At 40.3% G+C, this 12549-nt stretch overlaps 1 protein-coding gene across 1 annotated transcript in view; it reads left to right on the forward strand.

The window, feature by feature from the left end:
• LOC119422453 (collagen alpha-1(XI) chain) overlaps nucleotides 1–12549 on the forward strand; it is a 72622-nt gene that overhangs the window by 27885 nt on the left and 32188 nt on the right. The window contains exons 7-21 of the mRNA XM_037689825.1: nucleotides 4186–4301; nucleotides 4394–4522; nucleotides 4644–4691; nucleotides 6184–6225; nucleotides 6306–6368; nucleotides 6454–6528; nucleotides 7410–7493; nucleotides 7609–7665; nucleotides 8110–8163; nucleotides 8276–8329; nucleotides 8477–8530; nucleotides 8617–8670; nucleotides 8750–8803; nucleotides 8887–8931; nucleotides 11522–11575. Of these exons, the coding sequence (XP_037545753.1) occupies nucleotides 4186–4301; nucleotides 4394–4522; nucleotides 4644–4691; nucleotides 6184–6225; nucleotides 6306–6368; nucleotides 6454–6528; nucleotides 7410–7493; nucleotides 7609–7665; nucleotides 8110–8163; nucleotides 8276–8329; nucleotides 8477–8530; nucleotides 8617–8670; nucleotides 8750–8803; nucleotides 8887–8931; nucleotides 11522–11575 (983 nt within the window). The remainder of the gene's footprint in view (nucleotides 1–4185; nucleotides 4302–4393; nucleotides 4523–4643; nucleotides 4692–6183; nucleotides 6226–6305; nucleotides 6369–6453; nucleotides 6529–7409; nucleotides 7494–7608; nucleotides 7666–8109; nucleotides 8164–8275; nucleotides 8330–8476; nucleotides 8531–8616; nucleotides 8671–8749; nucleotides 8804–8886; nucleotides 8932–11521; nucleotides 11576–12549) is intronic.

Consider the following 12549-nt stretch of genomic DNA (forward strand, 5'->3'; position numbering starts at 1 on the left):
TTTTTTTTGGTATAAAATAAGTAGTGTGGAAAGTGTTTATTGGGTTGATTGCTTGCCAGCAACTAACACTGTGTCAAGTCAAAGTTTATTTATATAACACGTTTACCACAACCTCAGCTGACACAATAAGCACAACATCATAGATTGATATATGATGAAATAAATACTGTGTAATCACCACGATCCTGTATATTTTTACTCAAACACATTCACAGACATATTGTCATGAGATGCTTTTAGAAGCTTCTCTCTTGCTCCATTTTTTATGCTAATTCTGCTTTTACATTCTGTTTTCCTTTTTTTGTATCAAAGCACATTACATGTGTTTGTGGTTCGGCTTCTTCTTTTTTTTGTGTTGCCAGGTTCTGGTTCTGGTTTCAATCACTTCCTCATGCTGCTGTTTTAGTCCTTGTTTGGCTTACAACTCAGCCCATGCTTTCATTTTTGTTTCTCTAAAGGATGGCCAAAATTGTAATTCATGTTAAAAGGCAAAAGAAAACATAAAGCAGAGGTGCTAAGTAAAACGTGATTGAAATGTGCTACGGTTAAAAAGTAGTTTAAAACAAGCAGCATGCCAATGTCCCCCCATTGCTGAAGGATTTCAATAGTGACTGTTTGTTTTTGAGATGAGTGGTTTTCTGGACTGGAATTGAACAGGGAACACACGTAAACCTTAATGATTATGGTGCGAGATATTCAAGTACAGGTAGGTTTTACACTGTATGTGATGAGAGGTAGGTTGTTTTCTTGTCGAGCAGGCGCTGAGTGTTGGATCCTGGAAAGCAAAGGGAGCAATTTTATCCACCACCAGGTGTAATAGCGGAGCTAGGGGGTGGCCAATGGTGACCTTGGCCCCAGAAATTAATCTAAGCAATATAAAACTACAAAACGTAGTTTCCTCAATTACCATACCATTCCATACCATACCATACCGTACCAATTTATTTCTAAAGCACTTAAAATACAATATAGCAGCCGACCGAAGTGCTGTACAAAAATAAAAACAAACAAGCAAGTGATGGGGTAGCCGGTTTACATATATTTGGTGGTGTTGGCCACCTTGGATTTTGACGTGGCAGTCCAATGCTCATAAGGAAACTTTCTTTCACCTATAAGCAGCCACATACCAAAATGGAAGTCTGTACCTTACTTATTTTTAAAGTTATCACACTCACAGCATTCACGATGGATGGACAGAGGGACTTTCCAATTACTCCTTTTTGTTCCACAACGGAGTACAATTTAGATTAGATGATTAGATGTATACTTTATTGTTCCCAAGGGGAAATTTGTCTTGGACATTGTACGCTAAACAAAGCTTCTTCCACAATTAAATACACTGTACACAACAAACAATAAAATTAAGTTCAGAATGAAGAAAGTTTTCTGTTTCTTCTGTTCTATGATGCAGTGATGAAGCTTTATTTATGGCTTTATTTGAAAACACTTTTAATGCTTTTTTAATTCTCCATTAGGGAGGATGCTCATGTTTTTGATGAGACCTTTATTGTGAAAGGTTGACAAACTGCTGAGGCCAGAGTCAGCAGTTTGATTGATTGTGGAAGACTTAAAGCTACACAATGACAATCAGAATAAGCTTTATTATTATTGTACTGAGATACAGCGAGAATATGTTCATACATTTGTCCAAAAGATGGGTGGAGTTCACGTAGCTGCTGCTATGATAGCGGGCCACTTGGCCTTTTCAGAATAAGTTTTTAGGTAGAAAAGGGGGAAAATCCATGAGGAGAGGATAGTGGCATCACAAAAAAGATCTCTTCACACCTTGTCCTATCAGGACACAATTTACGACATCAAAAAACTGCCAGCAAGCACATTTATAAACACGTTACATATGCATTTGACATCAAGGTGAAGCACTTCCAGATAGACCATAGTCGTGGTAAGATGATGGTCAGCTGGCACAGTTCTGATAAGCCTCCACAGAAGTTCTCGGCGGGTGGGCGGGAGGGGTTTGCAATAGACAAAGCTTTTCCTTAGTTTACACATTTCCCAGGAGAAATTGACATGTCGTCCTGTTTAGGAGGCCAACCGGGGAGTCAGATAAGGTTAAGCCACAACTGTTGATTTTTTCAGGCAGACTGTTTTTTCTTGTCAGCCTTGAGTCTTATTGGTACTTTCAAGATCCAAAATGGCCAGATTAGGGTGCATTCTACTGGTCTGTGCTTACAAGCCCCTCCAAGATTGTTTCCCACTTGCTGGTGTGTCCCAAAGCCTCAGGTGGCCTGTGATTCTCACAAATCACTTCCATCTTACGGTTTAGCTCATAAATCAGCTGATTTTGAGTCCTCAAAGCACGAACCAAACCTTCACAAGCAGGCAACCTGACGAGGGCCAAATTAGCTGCAGCTGTTTCCTTGTATGTTGATAGACCAGGAACCAGCTGATTCCAAAAAGAAGGAAACCTGTTATCGTAAATTCAATTGTATATGTCTTTGGCATCCTCCGGAGATTCTCACCGGGACATGAGGGCTCTCCAGGACCCTGTCTCTTTGTTGAAAAATTTTGTCGATTGCGTTGAAAGTCCAGCTGATCAGATCCACGACAGTAGTATTCATTTCAGAAGATGTGTAAAATAGGAGCTCCGATACACAGAAGATGAGTAAAAAAGCAGGAGAACAGGACTGGGAAGAGAATGCGTTCGCCTCGTATGAGAGCGAGTGAGGAAAAAAACCCCAGAACCGAACTCCAGTGTGTTTTCGTGGAAGTCCAGCTTGATGACCTCCAGATGTGTTCACGTCACAAAGGGAAAATCTCACAGCACTGGCATCAGAAGCATTTGTAGTGTGTGTGTGTGTGTGTGTGTGGGGGGGGGGGGGGCACATTGACGGAGGGGTCTGGGGGTCCATCCATCCATCCATCCATTTTCTTTACCCGCTTATTCCATTTTGGGTCACGGGGGTCGCTGGTGCCCATGTCCAGCAATCACTGTGCGAGGGGCGGGGTACACCCTGGACGGGTCGCAAGTCCATCACAGGGACACATAGAGACAAACGAGACAAACAAACATTCACTCTCTCACTCACACCTAGGGACAATTTAGAGTTATCAATCAGCCTAACATGCATGTTTTTGGACTGTGGGAGGAAACCGGAGTACCCGGAGAAAACCCACGCATGCACGGAGAGAACATGCAAACTCCACCCAGAAAGGCCCCTGGACCTGGGTTTGAACCAGGGACCTGCTCGCTGAGAGGCAGCAGCTCTACCAGTTGCGCCACCGTGCTGCGGTCTGGGGGTCCTCCCCCAGAAAACTTTGAATAAAGTAGATGCCATTTCCTGCATTCTGGTGTATTTTAACAAGTTGTTAAACATCTACAGTTAACTACATAACAAAAAACAGTTGATTCAACAACTATTTTAAAGAGCATGGCACAATACTGTGTCTCCCCCCCACCCCCCAGTTAAGAACTGCAGGAACTAACATAGCGCTAAGATAGTGACGTACAATACAGACGTGCTAGCTAAGATGCTACAGACGTAACGCTGCACTTCTCTCATGCATCCTAAACCCTCCACCACCCGTGATCAACAACATTAATGTGGCGCTAAGCTAGCAACAGAGAGGTGTCTCCCCCTCCTTCCCCCGCTCCATCAAGTGACATCAGGGAAACACTGCATGTGGTGTGGTGAGTTGTTGGTAACCAGGAAAACCCGGAGTGGATTTTTTAGAGGTTTGAGTATTCTCCTATTAATCAAGTGGAATGGATTTGTTCACGAAGAAATAGAAACAGCACTGGGTGAACTAATATTTCATGGTAAATTTGTGTGTGTGTGTGGGGTTTCCAAATAAATATTTTTTAAATGTGAGGGCGACACGTTCCCATCACATATAATTGTTGTGACGCCTATGTCTCACAGTCCTTTTATTACAAGCCTGAACATTTTAAACTATTAGACCAGCTTTAGCAGAGCCATAATCAGAATATATGATAAAAAAATAAAATTAAAATAAAAAACATGATGATTTTTTAATGTAACTGAATGTTCACTAAGACTGTCTGGTGGTGGATTTGTGTCTAAAATCTATAAATGTTTCATATCTTCAAATTTTAATTCTCCTGTTTTTTAAAGTCACCATGTTGATGTATCAATTCCACAGCTCTGAAGATGTTTGTTGAGCTTTTTCCTCTTTATGTTTTGTTCTTTTGTGGACTTTAGACAGAGAGAGCATTTAAGAAGCGTGTGGTGGAAGAGTTTGAGGAGTTTGACTACAGCGACCTCTTCGACGACCTTTCTGTGTCCTCGGTGACATCGGGTCCGAATGTGACGGAGTACGAGGTGAGACTCAGCAGCAGGAGCTGAAGCTTTATCTTTGCAGTCTTTCTGTTTGGTCTGGTCCTTCATCGTTTGCCTTTGTGTGCTTCGGACAGATCATTGAATACGAAGACTATGACAACAACACACACTTGTATCATGTGAACGAGTACGAATATGAGGACGAATACGACGAGCGCTACGGGCCTGCAGAGAGAGAACGAGAGCACTCTCTGAACACACAGGTGCAACTCAAACTTTAATTATTTGAGGATAAAAAATAATACTGTATATATTTACTGTATATATTTTATCATTTGCATTGTGCTCATTATTTTTTTCTCTAATATCATTTTTTAAATTTAGAATCTACCTGAAAAAGGAGAAAAAGGAGAGCCGGGCATTCTGGGCATGGTAAGATAAAAACAGAAAAGCTATTTCCCCACAGTGCATCTGTCCTAAAACATATTACTCATTTTATGCTGAGGGTGACATTAAAGTTTTGTTTTGTTCATATTTAATTAGATCTTTGGTGTTAAGTTTAAAAATCGGATGGAAAACTGAGAAGCAACAGGAAATAATTCAACAGTTCTGGTGTTCTAGAATTGCGCTGCTCGGGGTGGCAGCATGTTGGAGTAGCTCTGTTACTTTCATTCTGAGATATTGCTTTTAAAATCTTTAATTCCTCTTTTTTCTGGATGTAAATCACTTTTTTCAGAAGATTATTTCCTCTGGTATTAATGCTGTGCAGCTGGAAGGATCTTTATTGAAACCTTTTTACTTTTGGGCATTTGAGATGATGCGTAACCATGGCAACAAGGTGTTTTTTATCAGCTGATTAACATCTCAAAAGCTCAAATACCTCAACTACAGCCCCAAATCCCAAATGAGTTGAAAAGGAGGCGCCATGGATGAATTCCCGTCAACCTGGCAGCGGTGCTCGAGTACCTGACTGCCGAGATCCTGTAGCTGTTGGGAAACTCTGCTCATGACAACTGGAGGACCGGGATCATCCCCTGGCACCTTCAGCTGTCTGTCCGTGGGGACGAGGAACTCGGCACACTGCTGGGTGGAGTGATCATTGCTCAGGGAGGAATTCTGCCCGGCATTTGGGCGGTCCTGCTGCCCAGGAGGACCAAGAGGCCCGCCGGATATGACAGCAAGCTGGATCTGGGTGGACGGATCAGTATCTGTGGCAAGATTCTTCAGATTCTGCAGAAGATCCTTCCTGTCCACAGCTATCAGCATCTATAACAACTCTTGAATGAAGCCATGAGCTATGACAACACTTAATTTCCCTTTAATAATAATACATTTTATTTGTATAGCACTTTTCTAAATACTCAAAGACGCTTTGGGATTAATAAAGTAGTTTTGAATTTGAATTTGAAAAAACCCAAACAAACATGTTTTATTGTCTAATCTATGGTAGTTTACCTAAAGCTAGACAAAGTTCATATAGACATCTATCTCATCTTAGCGTGCCAGAAATAAGTGTACATTTTTAAGCTGTTACTATAAAACGAATGAAACAGTTCTAAAATTTTTGAGGTAAAATACAAGAAGCTGTAAAGAGATTTATTTACCTTTTAACTCATAATTCTCACTGAAGGTTGGAAACAGCTAACAAAATGGAAATAAAATTGAGTCTGGATTTAATGTCTCAAAAAGGTTGATTGTTTGTGTAAAAAGTCAAATATTCTTCTTTTTGTATAGTTGTATAATTGTTAAATAAGCTTATCAAATGGATCTTTTTTCAGAGGTGTTTCCTTTTTGTTTCCTATTATCGTATATAAACATGAGCATTCTTAAATATTAACCTTAAACAGTGAGGTAATGCTCGATGTGTGTTTGAATGTTAACACTCGAACCACAGAACCTTGTTTGTTTTGGTGAATTTTTACAGGGAACACAGATTACAGGACCATATGGGCCCCCAGGACCCGAGGTTGGTGAAGTTTGCTGCACGACTTGTAAGTTGAAACACATTTTCTTCAGGTTCAAAAACAGTTTTCTGCACATTTGCAGGGAGAACCGGGACCTCCGGGTATCACGGGACCAGCGGGACCTCGAGGAGACCCTGGAGAGTTGGTAAAGTCTACCTTCTTGTTTGCTGATGGAGTTACTGATTACACTGACATCCCCCTCCCGTGACTGAGCTCCTCTCTGCTGTCAGGGTCCTCCGGGACGGCCGGGCCTTAATGGAGCCGATGGGATACCAGGACCTCCAGGAAACATCATGCTCATACCGGTAACAGCAACAGATTACTGTGCTCCCAAGGTGCTGTTAGCTTGCTGTGACTGAGGTCCTATTAACCCGAACAGAGCCTCAAGGCAAATGGAAAAGTATGAATGCTGTTACTGAAAAACGAGCCTGCTGAGCCACACACACACAAAACAGCTGTTTGTCTTTGACACCTGCATCCAGGTTTCTCTTCAGAACATATTCATTTGATACGCTGGTGAAGATTCTCACTCATCCAGGACATGGTAAATTCAAAAAAGTTCAAGACAACAAACAACTGGACTTTATTTGTAACAGAAGACGTTTTGGTTCTCATCCGAGGAGCTTTCTGTCAAAGACTCTAACGAACCCCTATTGTGGGGATTGACAGGGCAATCTGCATATGTATCTACCATGTTTTTCGGACTATAAGGCACACTTAAATTACTTTATTTTTCTGAAAAATCAACAGTGAGCCTTATGTATTAATTCTGGTTGTGCTTACTGACCTCAAACTGATTTTATGTGGTACACGGCGCTCAAAAATCTGTCAAAATGTTTTAGTTTCGCTTAATGCGCCTTATAATCCGGTGCGCTTTATAGTCCGAAAAATACGGTAGCTTAGCTCTGCGTTTTAACTCGAACCCCACGCTCTCTGTTCTTTAAATTGAGAATTCAATATTTATTTGTCTGATCTCCTTAAATAAAGTTCAGACCTTGTGATTGTATATAGTTCTGGATTTACATTGTTTTAAACCCATGAGTCCTGTGTGGAGGCAATAAACATGGATGCTTCTCCAACAAGTTAACATTTTTTCTTCAGTTTGATTTCTATTTTGTGCAAAACTTGGACATACGTGCTCAGTTGTGTCCACTATGGAGTGGTGAGTTTGATCTTCTGGTTGCAGTTCCAGTCAGGTGGGGACCCGGGAACAGGTGCTGTGGTTTCTGCACAGGAGGCTCAGGCCCAGGCCATCCTGCAGCAGACTAAGGTGCGCAAACATCTCATTCCTCTTCCATCCTAAACACAGCACATTATTTATGTTTGCCTCTTTGTGCCCTTGTGAGCGCGATCAAATCCTTATTAAAGCTTCCTTCTTCCTCCAGCTGGCAATGAAGGGGCCTCCGGGGCCGCTGGGTCTCAGGGGACGACCTGGACCACTGGTGAGGGAACTTAATCATGTTTCACTTTGATTTGACTTGTTTGGATGGGCTGTAAGGACCTGTAGGCATAAAGAATTATATAATACTTCTTAGTCCAGCTCAATATTTCGTATTTTCTTGCAAAAGATTTGCAGTAGACACAGTTTATTGATATTAATTTACATACAGACACGTCTGAATGTTATAATATATAGAAATAAACAGACATAAACCTTTCTGCATGATTGTCAGTAGTATTGAAGTATTCAAATACATTTAATGCACCTTTATGAGATTTCATACATTTCTTGCTTCTTTTTAAAATTAACTTTTTTTATGCTATTCATCATGTGTGCATGAAGGATACTCTGTAAATTGCATTTTCTTTTTCTTTTCCACCTCAAACATCTAAAGGTTGAATTTAAACATATTGACAGACACTATAATTTTTGTTGTTTGTCTCAGGGTGCATCAGGTCCTTCTGGTCTAAAGGGGAGCAGTGGGGACCTGGGACCACCAGTGAGTCAGCCAGTTGGCATGAAAATACATCATCCTTTGCATTTTTCAGAAGTAATTTGTAAAATAAGGTGTCTGTTTACTTTTAGTAAAATCTGTCCCCCACTTTCCCCAGGGTCCTCCAGGGCTGTCGGGAATCCCAGGTCAGAACGGACGGCCTGGGAAACGGGTGAGACAATTTACTTTTTTTTAAATAAGTCAAGTTTTATAAAATGATGGGCTGATTCTGATGAATGACTATTAAATTTTACTTTAGATGATATAGTATGTACATTATGAGTGGTACATTACTGTAGCATGCATGTATGTTTGTCAGGGTCGAGCAGGTGCAGATGGGGGCCGTGGTGCAATAGGAGAGACTGGAGCAAAGGTGAAATTATTGTTACAATCATATTTTTTCATCTGCTCACTCTTCATGAAATTAGTGTTTACTTCTGTTTTTCATGTTCTTATCAGGGAGATAGGGGCTTTGACGGCTTGCCTGGTCTTCCTGGGAACAAAGGACACAAGGTAAGGGATCTGTACGAACAAGTGAGTGGCGCTGAGTGGATTATTTGATTGTCACCTTCTACTGCTTTTTCTTTTCCAGGGAGACAGAGGGAAACCGGGCCCTGCAGGTTCTTCAGGCGAGCCAGGGGAAAAGGTGAAATGCCATTTTTATACATAACTGAATGTATCAAAGTTTTTTTTGTAAATATAAGCCAAGCATTTCCTTTTATGTTACAGGGTTCCCAGGGACCATCAGGACCGAGAGGACAATCAGGTGATGCTGTAAGTGTTCATACACAGTAATATATATATATATTTTAAATAAAAATAAACGTTTTCATGATTTGTACAACTTAACCTGTTGATTTAGGATCTTTACAGATTTAATGCTTTAACTGTGACAGAAGACATGCTCATAATAGAGTGGCATATTTAAGGAAACAAAGGCAACAAACTCTCATAGTCTCATGAAAACTATTTAAAAATCAGTGTCAACTCATAGACCTTTAGTAGAGAAAAGGCTGCAGCTCCCTCTTGTGGTAGCAGAATGATAGTGCAACTTATTGTAACAATAACTTCACACAAACAAAAGCAAAAAAACAAACAAAAAAAACAATTAGCTGTAGTGCTGCTATATAAAATGACATTAATAAAATGAGCACACCAAATGCCCACTTGTTATTGTTAGCAAGCGAGCGTTAGCAGTGCAACACATGTAGCTACAAGTTAGAAAGCTAGCAGTGAAGACCTCGTCTACACTACTCTGAATGTTTCTGAAAACACATTTTTCTTCTGTGTTTGCACCTCTCATCCATACACTTTTTTTGGAGAAAAGTTGACATTTTCAAGATTTTCCAACAAAGACGCTTTTAAAAACATGCTTGGTGGGAATGTGTGGACAGATGATAGGTCACAGAGGTTTTTCCTATTTTTTTAAATGATTTTTGTGCATATTGTTGGTTTTATTTTACCTTTTTGTTACGTTTGCTTGTTCTTTGCTTTGTTCAATCTCTGTGTTTTTTTTTTTCTGTGCGATCAGTCAGTTTCTGTTTGTCAGGTATCTTTGACCCCTCTGTGTCTTCTCAGTCAACCTGCCACGCCCGATTACATCTGCTCTCTCTGTCACCTGTCCCAGTTGCAGTCACTTCCATGTTAGCCCCAGTCCATATAGTTGCTCATTCGCTCCTCAGTGGAGCATTATGGGTGCTCTCACAGTGCCTGGTTCCCATTGTGCCTTTTCAAATCTCATACCTCCTCGAGTCTCCTTGTACCTTCTTGTGTTTGAGTTTCAGCTGTAAGTTTGTTGCCATGTCAGCCTTTTGTTTTGGTTTTTACGATCAAGTTTAATTTTGTTTTGGAGCTCCTCGTGTCAGTCTGCATTCCTAGGTCCTACCTCATACAACAGAAGAACAGAGAAGTAGCCTATTTGGCTCATGCTCAGTATCACTTTGCTCCCTGGAAACACCAACAATAGCTGTGTACAGTAATAATTTTGACCTTGCGGCAAAGATAAGTTAAATTCACTGTAGAATGTGTGTTGATTCAATATTAGTGTTGCTAAATATGCTATTATTGAAACTTGCCATCCTGACTTAAGTTCCTCTAGCATTGAGGGATATTTTGTCAGAGATAATCAAAATGGCATGTCTGTGAACAATAGAAAGTACCATAACTCTGTCATTGGTATTCACTTTAGCAAGGACTTTGAGCTGTTTTTTTATTTCTAGAAAACAGTGCAGAATTTACCTACAGCCGTACAGAGAAATGTAACATTCTTGCCTGAATGCTCAAAATTAAAACTCTATTTTATTTTATGTTGCTGCACAAATTAGACACTAATTGTCTGAATCAATTAGAACGTTTTTTGAATAAAGGCTAGAACATAGTTATTTTTTATATTAGCTATGACTATTTGTTGTGGATTTTCTGAGATGGTGGTACATTCAAGATCTAAGTCTTTTTGTGACATTTCTTATATAAAATAATGAAATAACGAAATAAAAACAAAACAAAAATGGTACAACTGCGGGTCGTCCGTTCCTCAGATTACAGGAAGTTGAAGATGTTGCGGCTATGTGACATACAAAAGCAAGGATTTTATATATTCTAACAGTCCTGGTTTACACAAGCTCCAACCTACAAACCAGTCAGATTCCAGGAACTCTCTGGGTGCTGGTGGTACTGGTGGTGGGGTCCATGTGCATTAGGAACCAATAGCTGAAGACTGCCCCACTGAATAGAACTGGAGTCACAACGATGGTTCATGAAATTCAATAATCTAAATATGACGTTCTAAATCACAATACACTTGGGGCGGCTGTGGAGCAGTGGTAGGGCAGTGGACTTGGGACAAGAAAGGTTCAATTCCCCAACATGCCCACATGTCGTGGAGTCCTTGAGCAAGACACATAATTTCAAACTGCTCCCCGGGCACATATAAAGCTGCCTGCTGCTCCACTTGGGTGTATCTCACATGTGATGGGTCAAAAGCAGAACACAAATTTTATCATTGCATGAGAACATGCACCGATGACAATAAATAACACATTATTTATATTATTATTATTATAATCTTTGGTTCACACATCCTGAACACTTTAACAATACAATTTTCTTAAAACGCAGATCTTATGACACAGACTATATCATGTGTAAAGGTCAGATAATATAAATAATTCACATTACCATAACAATAACAGTTCATGTGCCAACCAATACACCATAAACCTATGATGATCGTACTGGTTTAGCTCCATCACTCCCATAGCTGCTGGCTTCTTGATTCTTTAGACTGCTGATTTGGTTTTTTAATAGTCTGTTAAATAAAAACTGCTATATTTTGTAATATGTGATTATGATGTGTATTCCATAGGGTCCCAGAGGTCTGAATGGCCCCAGAGGTCGCCCCGGACCCACAGGCTTGCCAGTAAGTGTGACCTGTATACCATGCCATATTTACCCACAAATGCACAATCAAATATTGACTTTTACACACAAAAAAGAGAAAATAGTTTGCTGCTGTGCTGCAGTCTAATTGAAGCTCTCAGAAACATGAATCCAGCTGTGATCTAACTGCTAATCAGCGTTGGGTTAGTTCATCGTGTGTTAACATTGTGTTATGCAATTTTTATCTCATCTGAGACAATTACTGTTTACCCACCTGGAGCGTTTTTCTTTCAGTTGTGTGTAAAAGACACTTGTACTTGTAGCGACACGAATCTTCACTTGTCAGCAACTGATAACATACGGTAGTTTTCTTTGTTTACTTTATGTATTTATGTCTGATACTTGTTCATTAGGCAGAAAAGGCCATATGCTTTTGGGGCAAAATAGCTAAAGCTTTGTAGCTTTATTTAACTGCAGTCCTGAGGGGTTTGGAAAATGTCTATTGTGCGTTTTTTATTTCAGTCAGACAGCAACAATTTTGAAGGTTCATGGGATAAAAATTAAATCCCTATGCAAGGATGTGTTTTCTGCATTACGAAGCCAGTTGTGGGCTGAGATGGTGTAAAGGCAGGGCAGCCAACTCGGGACCTGAAAGTCCCAGGTTTGATCCCCACGAACGTCTTTGCACATCTCTTGGTGTCTCTGAGCAGGACACATTATCCCCAGTTGCTCCCCGGGCTCTTTCCACAGCTGCCCACTGCTCCACCTGGTGGTGGATGGGTTAAATGCAGAGAGCCAATTTCACCATTGTATGGGAACATACAATAATCACAATACATACACATTATTATAATTATTATTAGTAACTCAAAGTCTCTCAGTAAAAAGTACATTATTTAGCATCTGGTTATTTTGAAACTAAAGTTTTTTCTTCTAATTTATAGTGGAGGCCACATACCGTATTTTCCGCCCTATAAGTCACACTTTTTTTTTGTGCATAATTTGCATGCCCTG

The sequence above is a fragment of the Nematolebias whitei genome, chromosome 16, assembly GCF_014905685.2.
Source record: "Nematolebias whitei isolate Nwh7 chromosome 16, NemWhi1, whole genome shotgun sequence".
NCBI classification, from domain to species: domain Eukaryota; kingdom Metazoa; phylum Chordata; class Actinopteri; order Cyprinodontiformes; family Rivulidae; genus Nematolebias; species Nematolebias whitei.